Below are 23,234 nucleotides of genomic sequence, written 5' to 3' on the forward strand. Positions count from 1 at the left end.
TGTGGAATGAGCATTTAATGAGTACACTCCCTCCCTTTGGCATAAGACGCTCGTGCATTGCTATTACCTTTGAGATGAGAGTGGATTATTGAGATAAAAGGCAGAGCGAAATTAAGCGCAGGCATTTCAGACAGATAAAAGCTAAATATTTGATTTCTAAATCATAGCCTTTCTATTATATGGTTGTCTCCTCCAAAATGTGCCTTTCATGTTCAGACATGTCTCCGTTCATGCACTCTCCTGCCTTCACACCATCTGCATGAAGACAGATCTCAGCCCTCTTCTCTCTCTGTGTGGCCTGAGGCTATCTTTGGACTGTCCATCCTTCATTTACAGACTCATGAATACAGGGTGGAGGAAGGAGCGCTTTCACAATGACTCCTGACAATCGTCCTTTTCTAAATTGTCTAATAGCCTGAATGGACATGGGTCTTGATATCAACAAGACAGACATCATGCAACACACAAAACCTGGAGTTGGAGTGCTTTACAAGAACAACAAGATCCAGAAAATATCAGATATTTTTAAAAGACACTCTTGGTAATCACAAGGGCTGCGGGATATTGAATATTCGCAATATATTCGCAATATATTTGACTTACTTTTAATTCAAGCCAAAAAGTCTAAATAATTTGGTTCACTCAATGAGCATGAGAGACCACAACTGGCGTCTTGTTCATGAGGAAACAGCTGGCGCTCTCTATTAATAGAGTTGTACAGAAGGTAAAGATACAACTCCTCAGGTTTTCATTGTGCGGTTCTCACCGCAATGGGAGCGTATTCAAACAGGAAAACTGTAACAGGAACCCATTATTAGAGAGCAACTGCTCATATGGCGGTAATAAAGAGGGGAATTACTTTCTCTTTCTCTCCAAATCCAATCCAGCATCTCTCAAACACTGCCATGACAAGTTTACAACACAATTGCCAGCACAATGATGCCTTTCAGAGACTTGCAATAAATGTAGGATGGCTAAATGGAAATGACAGCGGAGCTGGCCGGTGCATACGATCACTAAACGAAATGGTGGATGATGTCAAGGGGGTATTTTATGGCACTTGAAGTGAAGCACTGAGAAAAACAGGCCTTGGTAAGGAGGTACTCAACACTTACATGTAGGCTATATTGTCCTGTAACCATCATCAGATTTAATGAGACAAGCTTTTACTTGCTCACCGTCAGTCTATATGACTACCCCTTTCCCTTCTTGACATATTCTACACTTTTGCAGTATTTTATTTTTTGCATTTTAGTGCACTTATAAAGTTAGACAAGTTTTTTTTTTTTTTTCAGGGCATCACAAACGGTCATATTTTAGTTTTTAATTATCAATTAGGCTTTCACTAACCCTTAAAATTACACATGAAGTTTTTGTTATTGTACCTTTAAAGCAGAATTATTTTTGGATGTTAAAAGCTCAAATGTAGCCAAATGCTTCAACAATAAGTAAGCTATTCATAGGCCGACTCCCTGGAAAAGACTCCCTCGAACACTGTGGCTTGATAAAAACATTGCTATGTTTGTTGCCATTTTAATACCAGACTATGCCAATGTTGTGCATTTGGCACAGTTTGATGATCAACGATATATACGTTTTTTAAATTAAATTGCAGCCTTTGATTTGATAAATCACACCAAGCTATATTGCGATTATCATGCAGCCTCATTTATTTATTTTAAATTAACATTCGATATAATTATTAGACTTTCAATTCACAGCCTCTTTCTGTTCCCTCATGAACCCCTATTTAGGAAACCCTGATTTGGAGTATTGGATAAACAATGCATAAATGTGAGTGGTCATATGTTAATATGCTGACATTCTGGCATCATAAACATTCGCTTTCAGAATGACCGACTTTTTCCACTTAGTTTCCATAAATGAGCTTGATGAACCTTAGAGTTGTTCTACATAGGAGATCAAACTCTCATTTCAAAAGAGCAAAGAAAATCCTATTTTCCACCAACTCACGCGTGTTCTGTCGATGCTGTTAAAGCGCTAATAGGCGTGATCACATATGTAACGTGAAGGGGGTGATTCAAAAAGCTCTGAGACTGTGCTCAAGGACACATTCCACTATAAAAACATTAGCAAAAAGCTCACTTCACAGGTCTGTTGACCTACAATTAGAGAGATGTTTTTCCAATCCAGCCCCCCTTTCCATTCCTGATATATCCTCCTCCTGCTCTATGGAGAGCTCCTACTATTCCCTGATCCTCTGAGGCCACATACGCAGGTTATACTACTGATCCGGAGCAGAGCATTTTCCATAGTAGGTTGTTTACTTGCTCCATGTGGTTGATCCGTCCGCAGAGGTCACGTATCATACCGTGTCTGGAATGAGCGCTGCTAATCCCTTTCGCTATTTAATCTTCAGATATGAGCGATATCCTCTGAGAGACACATCTCTCTGCAGCCCTGTGGGGCAGGTGTCATATTAATGAGGAACCGAGTTAACAAGCAGGATATCCCACGCCAACTGGCCCAACTGACACTCGCACAGGGCAGGAAACCCTCTTACAATACTGTACAGTCCAGCCAAGGGCTCATTCAGCAAACTACGGCCCTTGTGTCCGGTAAGACCGAAATAAAGGAAGAAACACACAGAGTGATTAAACAAAACATGATGCCAGATCACTGTTTGCCCAAAATTTTCCATTTAAATTCATAATAGGACAACAGGTTTAGTCTAGAGAGACTTTTCCTCACCAAATTGTTAATGGTTAATGATTTTACAGAGGTAATTGTGCATGTACGTGGCAAATATTCAACAAAATGGTTAATGTGCAGTTGATGCAAAACATGTCCATGAATTTTTTAGGTTCACATTTACGTAAGTTTAAATGCGTATTTTAAGTACTGTGATTATTCACTTTTCACCATTCTATCTTTGTTTTAAGTGGTCTTGCAGTGTGACAAATGCATCTTTAAAGCCGGCGTTAAAAACGAAAATTCACCTTATATATTTTCTAAATGCATTTTATTGGTCTTATTCTGAATGACCAATCCACGGATGCGTTTCATGTTTTCACATTTTTTGACCTCATAATTTTGAATTCCGGTAATGTATGCCAATCATTTCATAAACTTAAACTCTGGCGCTTTCTTATAAATCAACTGCAAGCTCTCATTCAGATCTGCCTTCAATCAATAGATAGAACAAAGTTTTGCCTTTTTTTTAATAATCTGTTTAACTCAGGCATGCTGACCTATGAGGTTGTCAAATTAAAATTTGAATTTCGAATATTGTGACGAAATCATAACCAAGCAGTTCACAAAGAATGCATTTTCTGCGCTGCTTTTCCATCGTTTGCTAGACGGACATCTTTGACCGTTGCACTCGCATCTTGCACATTATAGAAAGCCGTATAAAATTAAAAGAAATTCAATTTTCAAAAATCATTCCACTGCATTTCATGTTTTCAAAAGCAAAAGTACTCTGTGCGATCGGTGCTTCGGCTCTTTTGTATTAAACAAACGCATCATGCTTTTTTATGCAATTTACAAAATTATATTTAATTTATAGTTTAAACAGTTTAATATGGTACATTAATATTTTGCTCATTGCATCCTCTTGTGGCCTCAGGAGACAACCCAAAAGATGTGTTCCCCTTATTGAAATTATTCCATTTAAATTCAAATATTAGTAATATTTAAGTAAAAGATTCGAATTTAGTTTTTCAGCCATTTTAACAGCCCTACTGACCTACCAAAAGTATTTCATGTCAGCCACCCTTGTTTCAATAGAAACATCTTAGAGCAATAGTTACATTCTGAACTACATACATCTGGTTGTACTCTGAACCCACATAAATCACAACCAAAAGAGATTTAGACCCACAGAAACGTTTCAATCCAATTCTTGCTGAGCTCTTTATTCAAATCATATAAAATAAGCACTCAAGGTTCGCTTTGCAATGGTTCAGATATTAGGAATTTCAGTTGAGGAGATTTAGAGTTGAAGAGACATGGCAGTCTGCCACAAGGCCAAGAAAAGCATGTGTGTGAAATGATGCTTCCTTAAATTAATCAGGGATTAAAATCTCTCACACAGCTGTCAAAACACCAAACCACCAACATTTTCTTTTCAGATGGCATGCAGGTTAATGAAGAGGAAATAAATGTGCAAAAAAACAAAGCAATATGGTTGTCTTCATCAAAAGTCAAGGTCCCGATCGTATACTACCGAGCCGTTACACTTGACTCTTAATAACAGGCTTATGAGTCTAGACGCTTGTGTGATCATTAACCAGGGTAAAAGCACAGCAGTTAAACCATCTCCTGCTCTTCTGTGGTGCACTGAGGCACAAAGCAACATGTAAAACACAAACCAGATGTAAAGTATGATGCTGGGCAGGGAGCCTTAATACCACGTAAATCCTCAAACTCTGAATCGGTGCGGTAAGACACACATATGTTAGATTGGTGCCTGTGTGTGTGTGTGTGTACACACTTGAGCGATCACCCACAAGCTCTCATCCTTTTGTACCAGTCAATCTCTGATTGCTAAACCAGAGCAGGGCCTCTGGCCAATTAAAACTCCCCACTGGTAAGCATTCCAAAAGGCTGCCATCCATGAACATTTACCCAGAAGTCCTTGGGGAGATTCCACAACATCGCTACAGTCTCTCACTCCATGTCTGTCTCCCTCTCCCTTCCCAGCGTGCCGTCTCCGGCTTTGTCTCCACTCACAAAAGCTCCCTGCCTACACCACTTCCCAGGTCACCTCATTGTGAATCATTTAACTTGGACTGCCTCTTTCAGAGACACATTAAAAGTCAGGACACTGCATGTTTGGAGTTTAACAGAGGAATCGACGGATCTCTGTTGTTCATTACTTTCATGAAAGCTGGAGTGTGAAGCTTCTCGTTCAAACTACAGGGAAGTCAGTTAATGACAGAGCAGGGTCAGATCTCATGGGCGCAAGTAGGCATGCACAACGTGGCGGTGAATATCAAGTAGTGTTTTATTATCAAACCTAACAATAGATAATATTATCCATAATTATTTGTGCTTAAAAAGACATCCAACATCTACAGACTTCTCACAATCTTTCAGACTTCCTAAAACCATCACCATTTACTATGGATAAAAAAAATAAATAAATAAAAGACTGCAAGTACTTTTTTTTTGCTTGAAATGTGAGGTTCTTTGACCATTTGACTACAATTTATTGGCTTAAATATATTGACCCAATATATTAATAAAAAAAGGAGCATTTTTGTTTAAGAACAGGCAAAACAGTATAGATTTATAAGCCATTATATTGTTTACGCACCATATTTCAGTACTGGTAAGATGTTTTATATCAGTGCCTTCCCAGGGAAATATCAGAAAATACAGATGATTCATCCACTTACAGAGCTGAGTAAGGGACGTGCTGAAGACGTGGACACAGCGGCTCCATGAAATGGAGCAAAGTTCAGTTGGAAGCAATTACACACCCCCATCCAATACCTCCAGCCAGAGATACAATAAAAGACAAATTACAATGAGACGGCGTGTAAGCAGAGACACTGACAGCCTGGAATGCACCGTTTATTTACCCATGAGGAAAAAGAGGGCAAAAGGTACAAACCAGGAAGAGTCCAGGAGGAGGAGGGGGTTGAAAAAGAGGAGAAAATAACACATGAAAGCTGATGACACAGCTCACTCTGATGCTACAATGAAGGAATCCTCAATCTCTCTCCAAAAACGAACATCTGTGCGCATGTTTGCATGAAGACACACACAGATGGATGACAGTCGAGAGGTTAGCAGGGGGTGGGAAGATCCAACGTGAGAAACTGCAGGCCTGGCTGAGCAGTGACAATACATACATCACCTAAAATAATCAGTCAAACAGTAAACAACCTGGGGGGGACCGCAGAAAACGTACTTTTCCTCTCAAACATCAACAATGACAAACCAAAGCTCTGCTGTAATGCAAAGTAATGCCAGTTATGCTAAGAGGTAAACACTGCCTCCCCAAACACATCTTCTTTCCTTGTAATTCATCATTACAAAATGGAATTCAAACCAAAAGTATGCCTTGAGCGCACATGTATATATTAACATGTATAAAAATAGTTACCAGAAGTACATTTCCCACACAACTCAACTATCTGTATATCTCTTTCTATCTGTGTCTCTCTGTCCGAGTCTCCTACAGTATAGAACTGAGCTCTTTAACTTCAAACAGCCATAGAAGATCGACACAAACAACCTGAGGTCCAAAAGGGGGTATTTCTAGGTCAAAGCATGTCTTGTTTGGAAATTTGCAAGCCAACCATAAGCCGCATACGACTGAAACCACAAACACGCTCACTGTACGGCTCTCCAAGTCTAGATCCCCTTTATTTTTACACTCGTATTCTTCCTGACTCTCAAAATCCGATTTTTAAAAACAAAACATCTCCTTAACCTTCAGCATATGAAAGGTTTTAACGCAGGAGCGCTATATTTTATCCCCCTTGGTAAAGCAAGTCAGCGGAAGCCCGAGCCATTCTTTGACACTGTTTATAACCAACATCTAAGAGTGGCTGAAATCCACCAGATGTCGAAACTGATGGACAAGAATCGAGGTAATGTGTGAGCTGTGTGTTAGAAAGAGAGAAGAGGGGATGGGGAAAGAGAAAGAGAGGGGCCCACGGGCAGGATGAGGTCAGGCCAAAGATCATATTTCCAAGTCCTCAAAGCTACAACGCTGCAACAATGATTCTGATATACCTGTTGGGCTTAGGAAACCGGATAGCCGTGAAGTTGGTAGGAAGAGCGGCAGCAATAAGTGATTGTAGCGGGAGTAAACCTACACCGGGATAAACTTACTATGCTTTTGACTGACATCTCACCCATCTAGGATAATATATATGGACAGGTATGTCAATAAATTAACCAATAAGAGGATCTTCTACGTTTAAAGACTGAAAGGAGATCAAATGTGGCCATTTTGGGTTTTCAGGCCGGGTGTCCATTTTGTTTTTCAGTGAAATCATTGCTACGACTTTTCCCAATCTAAAAACATTCATCCAGGGTCTGCATGAGTGAATTGTGGCAAACTGAACAGTCATATTAGACTAGAAAAAAAAAGAAAGAAAAAAAGGCACTTAAATGTCGGAGCCAGGGGTGGGACCGGAGCCGAGGCATTTGGTTTTGATGACCGTTTTAAGAGTTCCCATCACCTCGTCAGTTAAATTGACGGAGGTCTGTGAGGGAGTTCTTCAACCGCCTCCACCCGTCTGCATGAACACACACCACCTCAATCCTCCAATCTCTCCAAAGGCTTTTTACATGTGTATGAGGTGCAGAATTAGGTAATCGAACGGGTTGTATACAAGCGGGCTGATACGAGTCCTGGTCTGAGGCTCATCAGGGGGGAGTCTTGATGTTGGCCGTGGGAGTAATTAGCAGGGATTACAGGAAATCTGGAACATTCCCAGAGCTGAGGGCTTCTGCCCAAAACCCAGATGAGCCCCTGGCCTACATTTCTCGGCTCTCAAACAGCCACAAATGATTGTGAGCGGCAGGAGAAAAACCACAGACATAATATAGTCATGATTATCATTATTGCTTTACATTTAGGTTGTTATGATACAATCATATCACGTTTCAGTAACACTTTACAATGAGGTTCAATTTGTTAACATTAGTTAATGCATTAGGTCTACCGTTAGTTATACTTTTACAGCTTTTATTAATCGTAATTTGTTATTTCTACATATTCTAATACATTTTTAACATTAAGTTGGATAAATTCATATTAGTTAATAAATTGTAAATGAACATGAAATGCTCATAAAATAAATGCTGTAAAAATTGTTCATGGCTATAGTTCACGACACGATGCATTAACTAATGATAATGATTTGAACTTTAGTGTTATCGACTCTTCTGTTAACGCTAGATAGACTCATATTCATATTGTGTTGTGTCAACTCATTTGGGGTCGGTACATTTTTAATGTTTTTGAAACAGAGATTAGAATTGCAGAGATTAGTTGAGTCTTGAGTCTCAGAAAGCCTAAAAAAATGATCAAACAGCACCTACATCCCCACAAGTTGTTCAGGAGGGTTTCAAGAAAAATCCTCTGCTCTCATCCAGAAACAATCTCCAGGATATTCAGTTGTCAGACAAGACTGGAACTTCAAACTGGACCGGCTTCTATGGTCAGATGAAACTAAAAAAAAAGAGCTTTTTGGCAGCAAACCCACCAGATGGGTTTGGTGCACACATGGATAAAAAGTACCCCATGCCCACGGTTAAATATACTGCTGGATCTTTAATGTTGTGGGCCTATTTTTCTGCTGTATCTTGTTCAGATACATGGTATCATGGATTCTATCAAATACCAACAGATAAAAAAATCAAAACCTGACCGCTTCTGCTAGAAATCCAATAATGGGCTGTGGTTGGATCTTCCATCAGGACAATGATCCAAAACAAACATCAAATCCAACACAAAAATGGGTCATTGAGCACAAAATGAAGCTTCTGCCATGGCCATCTCAGTTCCCTGACCTGAACCCTAAAGAAAATGAGTGGAGTGAACTGAAGAGAAGAAGCACCAACATGGAGCTGGAATCTGAAGGATCTGGAGAGATTCTGCATGAAGGAATGGCCTCTGATCTCTTGTCAGGTGTTCTCCAAACTCATCAGGCATTATAGGTGAAGACTCAGAGCTGTTATCTTGGCAAAAGGAGGTTGCAAAAAGTTTTGAATAAAAGGGTGCCAATAATTGTGGCCAACATGTTTTGGAGAAAAACATTTATTTCATAATGTGAGTTTCCCTCCGACTTTCAATTATTTTCCTTAAATGAAAGGTTATAATTTTGTGAATTTTTTGAATGAAAGATCAAAAGGATAAACAATGCAGATTTATTTTCACAGCTGCTTTTGCTCATAATTACTAAGGGTGCCAATAACTGTGGAGGGCACTCTACATACCATACTTTTGCACTACATTGTGTTAAACCTCCAGCATATCTCATTTGGTTGATTTTATGCAGCTTTTGGAGGTGTAAAGAATTTATGATGTGAAGAACCTTGAGTGAAGGTCTCTGCACTGCTTACAGCTGGAGTAACAACACCAACCTGACTTAAACCAGCTAAAAAAAAAACACCAGCTCTCAAATAACACACACAGGGAGCTTTTACAGAGGAATGAGGGCAAGGGAATGTCCCAGTTGAGACCTGTATCCAAAGCTCCAGACTCTAGTCAGTCTCTGCTTGCATACTCCACCACATAGCAGCCATGCTAATGTCTGATAACAAAGCCACGGGAGGAAGGGTTTGAGCAAACAGCAGCCATCGCTGTAGCAGTCTGTTTTTGTATTAAAATCATCTGGAAAGCTTCCCACACACAGAGCAGATAGGGAGGTAAAAAGAGTGGGACAAATGAAAAGAATGGGGGGGGGGGATAACACTTGGACAAGACTATGTAGAAATCCAGGATGGATGAAACAGCACAGAAAGAGAGAGAGAAGGAAAAAAGTAGTGTAGAAAAGCTGCTTCGGCACAAACACTTCCTACAAAGCTGTGCCTATCCAGCGGGATGCGAGGGAACAGGAACAGACCCACCGGCCAAGTTTGGGGGCCCAGGGAGTGTCGATTTAACAGCATGCAAATGGGAAGTGTTAACAAGGAACTTCAGTGGCAGCCTGTATCTGCCTTCAAGTGTGGAAAGCCACAAACACAGGGCCAGATTTTACACAGCACCCATCCGACATCACTCTGTACTGTGCCAGATTTACTCAGGGAAAACCACAAACTACACTAACAATGTCACAAGAGACACAGGTCTTGGGCTGAGGAAGTGTGGGGCTTTTTTCTTCATGTCTCTGCACATCTGCCTCATTCAAAGAGCACGGATGACTCAGGGTGAGTCAGAGCTCACGAATCCCGCCCCGGGCCACGTTTCGGAGCGTTCCTCACATTTCCTGTGAGCGGGTCACACGCTCTCGCTCAATCATATGTGGTGGCAGCTCCTCTTAGTAACATGTTAAGTTGCCACTCTTCTTCTGTCAGTCAAAACTCCCTTCTCTTTCATTCAACGGTCAGTCAATCCTCTGTTGAAGATGCTCCAGCTGAGTCTTTGTTGCCACTCCTGGCTCTGAGGACCCAGTGAGGAGGTCTTGGTGGTCCCCTGTGGAATGCGCCAAGGAGGGGGCAGACTCTGGGTAAAAGGGGTGCCCCATTGTTCCCACACACTGAACTTACCCCCCACCAGGCCGTCGCTTTGGGGGGGTTGCGGGGGGCATTAAGAGGAAGCAAAGTAAGAGTAAAAAACAAACTTTCTCCACACATCTTCATAGATTTTACTTACGCAGACCATGGTAAGTCATAAATAATGAACATTTTGAACAGAACATGGATTTAAGCCAGGATACCACATCTACATCAGGAATCAGCTGGTCCAACCCGAACTCAGAGAACAAAATAACCATTTTACGGGGTGGCAATTTCGTATCAATTTGTACTATGCGATTCATATGAAAACCTATGATTTTTAGGGAAAAAAACGTAAGCACGAAGGTTCACGGCTAAATATAATTGTCAGTGGTTCATAAACAGATCATATGAGAATGTACAAGGGTCACTGATGAATAAGGTTTTTAAAAGTGTAAAAAAACCATAATGAGATTATGAGGTTTTTATAAATCAGTTAACACTGCTTTTTGGATGGACAAAATTTGTCACCAAAAAAGTCACTCGGTTTAACCAAATTTTGGTTTTACCGAATGACGATATTTTCAAAAAATGCTAACCGGTTGATATCTAGCTAACAAAAGAACAATCAAACATTTTATATTTAGTAAAAGTTAGTAAAATTTTTAAAATATTACAACATTTCCCATGTTTTATAGTGGTTGTACCAAATGACCTGATGTTTCGGGGACATGCGTATGAGCAAGTGAAAACAAATTTTTCAAATAGTTAAAAGAGAGTTAGTTACTTTGCTTCACGGCCATGTGGTCCTTTGCAGGTTACATGATACTGCTCACATGACTTGATCCAAAATGATCCCTTTATATTGGTTACTCTGAATGACATCAATGAAATTCATTTTTCCGGACATTCTTTCTCACAACAAAGCAACGACTTGTACACATAATTTTAATACCATTTTGCCCTATGTTAATATATGGTGTTATAAAATCATGCCAGGCTAAACAATATATACATTTATTACATTTTAAGATATTTTAATCACAAATAAAATGATTGTATTGGCCTTTGGACGGTTAAACCGAATGACATTTTGACACTTCAAAATCTTTAAAATACCTTTATATGTAGCAAAATATAATTAAAACCTTTTGGATTCAATAAAAGAGATCTAGTTGTACTAGCTTACATACTTTGGATGCCATATCTTTATTTTTTATTATTATTAAGGCCTTTGAACAAAAAAAAAAAAAGACCTGTGACGTCATTGACGCACAAATTAATATGAATTAGCCACCAATTCACCAAAATGTAAAATAGTTACGAATTACCATGGGAATGTGTTGGCCAGGTGGCATTGCACTACTACTTCTCCTCCTGCTTGCTCATTACCAACCGCTGCTCGGTTCGCATTCACAAGACCACTTCCTCCTGATAGCCAAACTCAATTACAGGCAGTTATCCACAGGGCTCAGGTCACTGAGAGCACAGCGCACAGATCAGCTCCGATTCAGTCTCTCCCACAGCAGGAAAAACATTGCATTGCAAACCCATTTGACCATCTACAGACAATTCAATATTTAAAAAAGGATAGTTGACATTTCAAACAGCAAAAACAGTGTTTTTCAAAAACAGTGCTTGTCACTTGTCATCTACCTTGAAGTAGAAGGGTATTAATGTGCATAATCACTGTAAACTAATCATTCGCAAAATACTGAAGTGTTTTTACTTTAATATTACATTATCCTCTAATTTAATGAGCGACATCTGCCCTGATAATAGTACACACAGCTGACAACAGTGACGACTAATGTGATTTGTTCTTTAATTATCGCACTTGCGCAATTTTCCTCTGATTAGCTGGAACAGTTTTTGTGTTTAGGGAGGGCTCTCATCTGACACAGTGGCAGACAAAGGTCTCATTAACTCGGCAAAAATTAACTTTCTTACTGGCATGATCAACTTGTGACACTGACTGTCAGTGGAGGAAACAGTAGGTTTGCATTTTACTCAATTAAACAGCTAAATTCAATCGACTTTATATCCTTATTCTGTAATGAACTGACTGCACATAGATGAATTCCCATTCATTAATATGCAACGTTCAAATGAGGTGGAACAAACCTGCTGTTCTGCATGTTTAGAGGATGCAAAGCCGTACAGCAAATGAGCTCTTATCTTATCTCTATATCCAATCACCATCTCTTTGGGGGGGGGATAATGGATTTACACGCTGTACAAAACACAAGAGAGCTACGAGTTCTGCAATCCCATCAGTAGCTGATAGCAATGCTCCAGTCAGGATTTTTGCAGCTGATACTGACTACCGATTTCTTGTCATCATGATCAACTGGTACAGATCCCACACTGTAAAAAATGACCGTGATTTTAACAGTAAAAGACTGTAAAAATGCCGCGGTGAAAAACTGTCAATTGGTTTACAGAAAGTTTCCGTACTATATACGGTGAATAACTGTAATAGATCTAATGGTACATTTAATGTAATTTTACGGTAACATTTTTGGAAGTGAAAAATAACAATTCATTGTAAAATTTACAGTGAAAAACCGTAAATTGACATTCCCACAATTCCCATTTGCACCTTCTATATGTTAGTATTGTCCTCCTCAGCTTGTGGAAAATCTGCTTGTGATGAACTTTGATTCATCATGTGACTCTTATCACCACTGTGTTTGGTGACTGTCAGTGTATTTATAAAGGTACAAAACAGATATTAGTACTTCATTAGGTTGGTAAATTAACATTATATCAGTTAATGAAATACGTTATTTTACCGTAAATGTAACTGATTTTTTTACGTTGCTACTGTATTTTTTACGGTAAAGTTCTGGCAACCACAGCTGCCGTTTTTTTACCGTAAATTTTACTGAGATTTTTTTTACAATGCAGTCACTCAAGCTTTATATATGTGATAAGTAAGCTCTCTATCGGCTGTCACTTTCGACCACTTACACCCTGAAGGCATTTTTAATATTCTCATATTCTATGGAGCACAGTAAATCATGATTTGTCAATTTGAGCAATCAATCCAGTGCAAGCATGCTCCAGCTGTAAAACAACCCACATGGAAAAAACCTATATAAACATATATGTTTCAATATAGGTTTGATATAGGTTTTTAATATATGTGACATATATAAAATTGGCCGTTTTCCTATATTATATGTACATATATGTACATATATGCACACATATATGTACACATATATGTACACATATATATATATACACATATATGTACATATATGTACACATAATATAGGAAAACGGCCAATTTTATATATGTCACATATATTAAAAACCTATATCAAACCTATATTGAAACATATATGTTTATATAGGTTTTTTCCATGTGGGACCAATTTCACGTGTTCGTGTAGCGGTGTGTTTTCTGCGTTGTGTCGTAATCAAAGACAGACTGCGAAAAATCTTGCCATCAGGTCCTCACTTTATTCTGTATAACACAAATGGCAATATATGAGGACTTGTGCAGCATACAAACAGCATGCGGCAGCAACACACAACGCTGAGAAAGAGAGATATTAAAAGTAACTTAAGTAAAGAAAAATAATCAACGAAACATCTGAATGTACATCACAGAGGGGTTTTGGATTACAATCATACAAATATATCATGTGAATTCAGCTGTTACATGAAACATGGCCTTAATTGAATCACCGCAAAAACTTTGTGCGACCTACCGCTGTGATGTCTCATGCAGACTGGGAAGCAGCAAAGTGCGTCAACACCCCAAGTCAGCATGGCGGCAGGACACCCCAAATATGGTCATGGCAAGTGGAATCACAAAATAATTGTCTAAATACATAACTGCTACATTCGCACATACATAAGTTCTTGCATAATTTTTTTCGTTAATTCTTAGTTTTTGCCTTGATAATAGAAAATATGAGCTAGGCATCATGTATGACAGTCAAAAATGAGATATGAGCTACAAAATGACCAGATCCTGCCATTAGCTATATAGAAGACATATCTTGTATGTATAGGGCATATATATGGATATGAAGAAGCAATACAGGAGACCTATATTTCCTGTATATGCACATATATGCACCTCAATTTTGCCTATATGTGGCATATATACACATATATGCAGTATATATACGCATATATGCAGCATATATATAGCATATATGCAGTATATATGCGCATATATGCAGCATATATATAGCATATATGCAGTATATATGCGCATATATGCAGCATATATATTATCATATATGTGCATATATGCAGCATATATGTACATATACACTGCATATAGGTTTCATATATGCGCATATATCCACATATAGGTTCTTTCCATGTGGGAATGTCTGATTGGTCTCTAAACATTGTCCCTACCCACCATACATGTGATCCAGTTTCTATTGGTTGAACTTTCAAATGACGTTGGACGCTATGTGATCGGATCCCTTAAGTCCCATAGACCCCTTAAAAGTTTGTAAACATTGCAACGTTTCCTGGTGGGCGGGGCTTAGCTGGAGGCAAAAAGAGACGCTGGACTCAATGTTGACAAGCGTAAGCTAGCATGTTTTAGGAGGGATTTATGAAACATAGATGCAGAAGAAGGTTCAGAACTGTCCGAATATGTACAGTCACTGACTCTGCGGGACCGTGACAGCTATTTTTGTAAATTAACTTAAGTTTTGGATATTTCTTAGACAACATATGAATTACTTTCGGGTGGTTCTGGGAATTTTGTCAATGCTTATTGTCTAATGTAACCTAACGCTGGGCTAACTGTGATTATGGCTAGCAATGTGGATTATTTTAAGAGACCATTCAAAGGATGGCACACACATCTATTGCTGTATGTTTGTTTAACATTTAAGCTAGCTAGTGCGCTGAAAGTTGGCGACTTTTCACCTATAAAACAGAAACTTGCTGATTTGTACTAGATAAAACCAACACACCATTACATATGCATCGATTATTTTACCTGATATGAAGTGTGCACTGCAAACACGAGTATTATTTATGATCGTCTCCGTCACTTGGGTAAAGTTGGTTTTATATTCGCACATTCGGACTTCTGATAAATTCAGACTTTCCAATAAATGTGCAATAAATTAATGTTTGCGAATTTTAAGCAGCAACATGATATTGACAACCAACGATTGTCAACTTACAACATTTTTCACAGTCGATCAAAATAGGCAAGTATTGTTTTAATGGTATATTTACTTGTGAATGTCCACTGAATGTCCAATGTAGTGTGATTAACAAGACTATTGAATACGGATGTCCGAATGTGCGAATATAAAACCAACTTTACCGAAGTGTCTCCGTCCAGTCTGTACGGCGTATTGCTTTCAACCACAATTATCTTTTTGATTTCTGTGAAGGAATGTCTGCCGGGATCTGGTAAAACTTTAGTTTTGAACCAAAAGTCCTGTTCATTCTATTCTGGCAGCCAAAAACACAACAAGACGACATTTTAAAGTCAAAACCTCAAACTTTTAGCGCGCCCGCTATGAGTTCTTATTTATGTTTTGCCTCCAGCTAGAGCGGTGACGTCACAGTGACGTAGGCGATTAAGGGGTCTATAGCTTTAGTAACGCAGCATGTCACATCACTCCGTGAGGATTTTTTCAAAATCTATGCATCATATTATGTTGTGTGTGGGCTCGTTTGAATGGAGACAACCTGCTCTAAATAAAGATGTGTGATTTACTGTAGTCTACCAATGTTTCACAAAGTTACAAAGCAGAACGTGGCACAGAAGGCTCATCTGTATACCATTTACATGCACATCAGCAGCAACTTTTTACAGTTTTACCTCATCAAAATGCAATCGGTTCATGAGATTCGCCAAATTTAGTGACTATTCATCAAATCACAAAATGTGATAATCGGCCGATACCGATTTGCAGCCGATCGATCAGAGGAATAATAATAAAAAAAAGACTGCAAAAATAAATCTTGATGCATTTAAGCTACAGGCCAAAGATTAAGTGTGTCCAATTCAGATCTGATCTGTACAATATCAAGAGGCCAGTGAGGTGAAGTCATCGCTTCTCTGAGTCTCATAATGTACTCAAGTAATTGAGAGTAGGATGAATCTTTCAGAAGAAAGGGGAGGAAACATGTCTGATCTTTGCCATTGTCCATACCTGAGGCATGACATAAGAGCAAACTGCCAACCATAAAGCAAAGCAGATTTCTCCAGAGCAGGGAAAAGAATTCTGCTGGATCTCTATGAGGAGCCGTTGACAAGGCGAGATACCAATCTGCTCAGTGTCAGTATCTGGTCAGCCGCCTGCCACTGGCTGAGAGGCACTTGACAAGCATGTTTCATGACATCTAAGCCAATCAAACTATCACAATCAGTGAGGCTAGCTTTTTATAATACGGCCAGGCGGTGCTTTCGGTTCAGCTGAAGATTGGAGGACACAGACGGTTTAGTCCTCAGCAGGGATCTATGTACTTCAGGGCTTAAAGAACTACGAAGCTTCCTAAAGTGCAATAATCCACAGTCCTCTCAAACTGAGAGGCACTCTGACCATGAATAAAGATCTCACCTCTGCTTAACCAAAAGCTCCTTACAAAAACCATGCTTGTCAAGCAGAGAAACAGCACTCTCCTCCGAATAATCCACATTTTCTTCATCACTGCTTCGCATAAGTTCTTCCAATGCAGCAGCAGGAGAAAACAACTTCTGTGCACGACGCTGATCCATGGCTGGCGAACGTATTACACGCGAGATTATGCTAGCAGTGCGAGTGCTAGCGGCCAGCAGGTGTGTGTGTCCCTTATATTTGCGTCACGCCAGCGGGCGTGCGCTATTTTTTCTGGAAGCAAATTGTTACGCACACTAAACAACAATGTATTACACGCGAGATTATGCAAATCAACACATTGGCGTAATCGTTATTGCATAGGCTAACGTTACATGACAACACAATAGTTTGCCATTTCTGTCTTTTTACTTTTTTCCCCACTTATGTTTGCCTGTGCGTAATCACACGTCACTGAAAGCGCCTGTCCACTTTTTTTTTATACATGTGTCCAGTTTTCATCGGACATCTTCTGGGCTGTTCTCATTCATTTACAGACACTCTACTAAATACAGTGATACGTTATATTTCATTGAATAAAGCGCTAGATGTGGACAGTTCGTCGAATAAACATGACAGCGCACCCGTGAATAGCGCTTACAGGATGTTAACAATAGAAGTTATATCGATTTTTATACCAGTTTGCATGCTTTTGGACAAATATTTACTATGGAAATCGTGTATTGGACTCTTCCCATGGAAAAAACATTGATGTCACCTTTTATACTGCCAAACATTACAGTTCCACGACACAAAAAGGTAAGGACGCCCCCTCCCTTTTGTTGTCTTAGGAAATTGTTCACGGTCATACAGAATAACAAAAAACTACTATAAAGTTATCTTGATTGTATAATGCTTGTACAGGTTGAATCAGCATTCTTGTATCTTTCACACAACTTGATAAATTTCACTCAACTTGATCATTTTACTTGATAAAATGTATTGTAAACAAGCGATCAATGTAAACAACGTCACACGTGAGGCCGTCGCCGATCCTTGAACGTAAAGGGGTTAAGCCAGGATTAGGTCTTAGTTCAATTAGGATATTTAAGTGGCTTTTATAAATGTGCCTTGGAGAAAAAAAAAAAAAACATTACTGGTGTGCATCTTGAGAAAAAACAATGACAGCGATATTTTAAGATATGACAGTAGAAGTTGCTTTCAGTTAAAACAGCTCAAACATGCATTATGCTTGGCTTACGCCTTGTCTGTGAAACCGGGGGAAGGTGTTTTAAGCTTCTAATGAGCTTCTGAATAATATTTAAAGACACAAATAAAGGAAAGACATTGTGACTCATCGTCATAACACACTACAGCACATTTGTTAAAAACAGCAAGAGGCAACTTCCTTATTACTTCCTTATTTTTGGTTTACTTCCATATCATGAACTCCTACGGTTAAAGGCAAGATAGAGAGTAAAAATGTAATTTCATCCTTTCACTGCAAATCAAAAGCAAAAGATACTTGCGGCTCCAGGAAATCTCGTCATGTTGGATGCAGTGCCTGCAAAAGCCATAACGTTCTATACTTCTGATTTACAACTGTAACAAAAGCAAAACGACACTGAAAAGAACAGTGGTCTTCAATGAAACGACCAGCCTTTCTTGACTAGTGTGAATCACATGAAAAACTATTCTGTGTATAAATAATAATACCCTTCCAAATGAATGGCTGGAACGAAGAAAAATCGTCATGCATGGGGTGTAATTTTGACAATTTGCCTGATTAGCGCTCCGTGTAGGACTGGCTCAAACCATAAGGATGGAATTGTGCTTCGGGACTACAGAAGAATAAAGAAGACATGTTTTGACTACAAGGTGAAGAGGGCCAGCTCTGAAAGCCAGAACCAGGGGGCCACTGCCAGTTCAATTAGGTTCTCCTGTGGACCATTTTCTCCCTAGCAACAGGAGACATTGTTAAGCCAAAGCAGAGCTTTTTGTGCTTCCTTTTTTTTCTTTCTAAGAACCTCCACCCCTCAGCGACAGCAGACCATGTCTATTTCTCTGTATCAATTATCTCAGTCTCTTATTGACAAAGGCACGCTAACTGAGGTTAGCCTTGCACTGGGTCCCGACGCATTTTGTGCACCATTGTGAGAGGTACACGCGCACGGCACCCAAACCTACCCTCTAAACGAGCCTTTATAATTCACTGTTTAAAGCCATCACAACAAAACTGGAGATTTGACACAATAAAACATGACAAATGCAGACATGTTGGGGAACACTCAAAGTTTGCATTACAATGACACCACGGGGTAGACAATGGACCTGTTGGGCTGGTGTAAAGTACAGGGAAAATTAAAGCTCAGTCGTTTCTCTTTACCTAGATGCAGTCATGCATGCACTTGGTTTAATCATTAAAAAAAAAAAATCATAGGAATACATTAGATAATACACAAAAGCTCACGCAGGTCCTCAAATTTGATTGATTTCAAAATGCTTTTAGCAGTGAGGAGTAGAGTGTAACAATATAGATGGATGCATTGATCAAATAAATCAACTATATGCAATTCTGAAAAATATGTGATATAATTTTAAGATTACATTTTTTTAATTATTTATTTTTCTGTGTTATTAAAGGATTAGTTCACTTTCAAATGATTTAAAAGAATGAAATTACCCCAAGCTTTACTCACCCTCAAACCATCCTATGTGTATATGACTTTCGCTCACTGCCATTATAAAGCTTGGATGCGTCCGGATATTTATTAATATAACTCAGATTGTGTTCATCAGAAAGAAGAAAGTCATACACCTAGGATGGCTTGAGGGTGAGTAAAGCTTGGGGTAATTTCATTTGAAAGTGAACTAATCCTTTAAGTGTATTTTTTGTTGTGAATGTCCCAATTGGGATACAGTATTTGAAATATCCAGAAAGTTCAATCAAATGTCATTTTTTGTTGGCTGCATTTGTGAGTTCATAAAAATTGTTTTTTGTAAAAGAGGCACATTATATCGTAGTATTGGTATATCGATCACAGGCTCTGTAATCGTATTGCGGCATGTTTTGAGGTATCTGCAAACATTGTATTTCTGGTCAATGTCATGTCGTATTGTGATGAAATGTCTAACTTACACCCCTAGAGAGGAGAAAGCTGTCAATCTGCCACACAGATCAAAGCCAGAATTGCTTAATGAAACTCAATGAACACTTTTTAGGGACTCTTTTCTCTGTCAGAGAAGAAATATCCAAACTAATTGTTTTTTTTTTGTTTTGTTTTTTTTGTCTGAAGCACAAGTTATTCATATACCTAATTGGTACAAGTAAAACAACTTCTATACTGTAAAAACTTGCAAACTGCTGTATACAATATCATGCATTAAAAACAACAGCACTCTTGATCTTGTGATATTACTTTATAATGCATACTTGGAGTGTGTCATGCCAAATTCAGATTTCAAATGAGAGGTTTCATATCTGTGCATTGGTTCATGGGTGGATTCAATGCCCTAAATGCAGAGTACAGAAGCATTTGGACCAGCCTTCAAGTCAGGAAAGCTTTCTCTTTTACTTAAGGGGAAATAATCCAAACTATCCCCCTCATTCAAACCTTGAAGAGGAGCTAAAAACTGCAACTTGTTACGCCCCCGCCCCCATTGCCGCTCCAGATAAAATCAGTGCATTTACATGAGCATTAAGCGCTTCTGAATGACAATCACTGTCCGATGACTGACTCTCGCTTACAATGACAAAGTACACCACTTTGAAACAAAGACAGCAGCTGGGGGTGCGGAGGGGAGGAACGACGGAACACTTGTAACTATAGAAAAGTAATCACGAGCTGCATCCCGTTTAAAAGATGCAGTTACTGCATGCTCACAATCCAAAGTGCGGTAACGCACATGTTAGCCGGAGAAAGCGACTTAAAGGGACAGTTCGCCCTTAAATAAAAATTCGGATATGTGCTCAAAACTCATGCTTTTTCCTAAACATTTTGTCTTTTATGTCTGTGGAACACAAAATGTGATGTTAGGTAGAATGACAGTCTCAACATTCACTTTGATTGCATCTCCTTTTTCATATAATGCAAGTGAATGGTGACTGGGGCTGTCATTCTGCCGATCATCATTCACGTTCCACAGTAGAAATAAAGAACAAAAAATGAGGACATGTAAACGGTATTTATTTAGGTGAACTATCCCATACTGTAAGTCATTATTGTACATTGTCAAAAATACTGTCTTACTGAAATTGAAGGCCAATATGATGATTGAACAACAATATTTGAGTTTTAAAAAGTTATAGATAATCAACATGTGGTCATAGTAAAACCCTGAACTTTATACACTTTCTTGGAAAATACAAAACAGACCTTGTTATGTCCTTCACTCTATTTATGCATGGCCGATTGTGTCTATTTACACACCTTGCTGATTTTAGTAGTTACCTAAAGCCTTGATAATCAAATCTTTCTTGAAAAACTGTCACATTTTTTTTTTAAAGTAAATAAATCAGTGTAACTCACCGTGCACTCCTTTGTTGGGAACATCGTTGACGTTGAAACCTTTTGAACTGTAGGCAGTTCTGACTTCATTGCAGTTCTTTAACTTCTGATCAGCCTGAGCCGACGCCAAAACCACAACCGACAGACATACAGTAAAAACAGCGAACATCTTCATCGCTGACTGCTTGAGCAATGGATCACCAAAAAGTAATAGATAAAAAGTTCAGTCACGAAATCTTTTCGATTCGCACTTCTGATTTCCTCATCAGGATGCGGCGTCTCTCGGTGTTTAACTTCTTTTAGCCGCTCGGATCTCGCGAACTGGGTTTTCTTGAGCAATAAAAACCGGGCCTCTAAAAAGAACAACGAGCGAAACAATCCTACAGTGTGTAACGAATAAAAAACGAACAAAAGTAACGAGAAAAAGTGAAGTAGTCAATACTTTGCGCTCTTCTTTGCCACTTTTTTTTTCTTAAGAAAAACAAAAGCAAATCTGCCCTATAGTCCAGCGCTATGCACGCGCACACATGTTCAATGTTGATTCTTCTTAACCAGTTTCTTCTATTGAAAGGATCCGCAAAGCAGTTTGCGCTGTAGAAGAAGAAGCGAGAAAATTGAGATAAAAAAGTTTTAGGAAAGTTTTCCCCCTCTCGCGCTGGTGTGCAGTCGGGACGCAGAGTGGGAATCGAGGAGTTGCTTGTGCGCGCGGCGAGATCTCAGCACAGAGTCAGGACTGCGCGAGCACGCAGCTGAGTTCCGGACAAAGAGAGCTGGCCACGCGAAACACACGGGGTGGAGCATGGCGCGCGCAGGAGGTTACATTGACTTAGAATATTAACATTTACAGTCTGCCAGTAACCGTGTACATATTGTTCAAATCATTTCTGTACTGAGTAGATATAATGTTGACACTTTACAGTAGTTTTTGCCACTTTAATTGATAGTTAAGAGCATATATAGACAGACAGATAGATAGATTTTTGCATTACATTAATCAATCAGCTCACAAGAAAGGCACTAAAGAGGTGAGAACATAACCTCTTGATATGTCTGCATGTCATGAAATGTGACACAGATCTGCAAAGGTTGTGGTGTGGCTAGAGGCCCAATGACAGCAAGAAGATTGGGAAAGAGAGGCTGAAAGAAACAGAGAGAGAGAGACTCAGTGGAATCTCAGCCCATGCATGATGAGCAACCAAACCGAAACATCTCACTTAGATTATGACAGTCTTCAGGGACAGCAGCCCGTCTTTCCAACAATGACACAGCCCATAATTAGAGCGGTTTTTGTGCGGTTTAGAGCAGTTGTTGTGAAACTCCTGAGACTTGAGCTTTTTTGAAAGTCAGGATGTTAAACCACATATTTATTCATATATATTTTGCTGCATAGTACAAAGTAAACCCGAATAAGTTGGCAAAACTCAAATTTTTTTTAAGCAAGCACAACTTGCAGATTTCAATTTTGTACTCATACATTTTAATTGATCTTAAGGGTTAGTTCACCCAAAAATGAAGGCTCTGTCATTAATTACTCACCCTCATGTCGTTCCACACCCGTAAGGCCTTCGTTCATTTTCGGAACACAAATTAAGATATTTTTGATGAAATCCGATGGCTCAGTGAGTCCTCCATTGACAGCAAGATCATTTCCTTTTTCAATGCCCAGAAAGGTATAAAAACACATTTAAAACAGTTTGTGTGACTACAGTGGTTCAGTATTAATATTATAAAGCGAGGGAAATACTTTGTCCACCAAAAAAAACAAAATAACGACTTTATTCAACAATATCTAGTGATAGATGATTTCAAAACACTGCTTCATGAAGCTTCAAAGCTTTACGAATCTTTTGTTTCGAATCAGTGGTTCGGAGCGTGTATCAAACTGCCAAAGTCACGTGAACTATTGAAATTTCAAAACACTTATGATGTAACGAAGCCTCGTTTACTGAAATCACATGATTTTGAAAAGATTGGAAACAAAAGATTTGTAAAGCTTCGAAGCTTCATGAAGCAGTGTTTTGAAATCATCCATCACTAG

General features: G+C 39.0%; 1 protein-coding gene across 1 annotated transcript in view; it reads right to left on the bottom strand.

Moving 5' to 3' along the window:
• Positions 1-21,994, bottom strand: part of gpc4 (glypican 4) — a 44,469-nt gene extending 22,475 nt beyond the window's left edge. Inside the window, exon 1 of the mRNA XM_048176038.1 lies at positions 21,218-21,994. Coding sequence (XP_048031995.1) covers positions 21,218-21,371 — 154 coding nt within the window. The 5' untranslated portion in view covers positions 21,372-21,994. The remainder of the gene's footprint in view (positions 1-21,217) is intronic.
• Between the last annotated feature and the right edge of the window lie 1,240 nt (positions 21,995-23,234).

This window comes from Megalobrama amblycephala, linkage group LG23, assembly GCF_018812025.1.
Source record: "Megalobrama amblycephala isolate DHTTF-2021 linkage group LG23, ASM1881202v1, whole genome shotgun sequence".
Classification (NCBI taxonomy): domain Eukaryota; kingdom Metazoa; phylum Chordata; class Actinopteri; order Cypriniformes; family Xenocyprididae; genus Megalobrama; species Megalobrama amblycephala.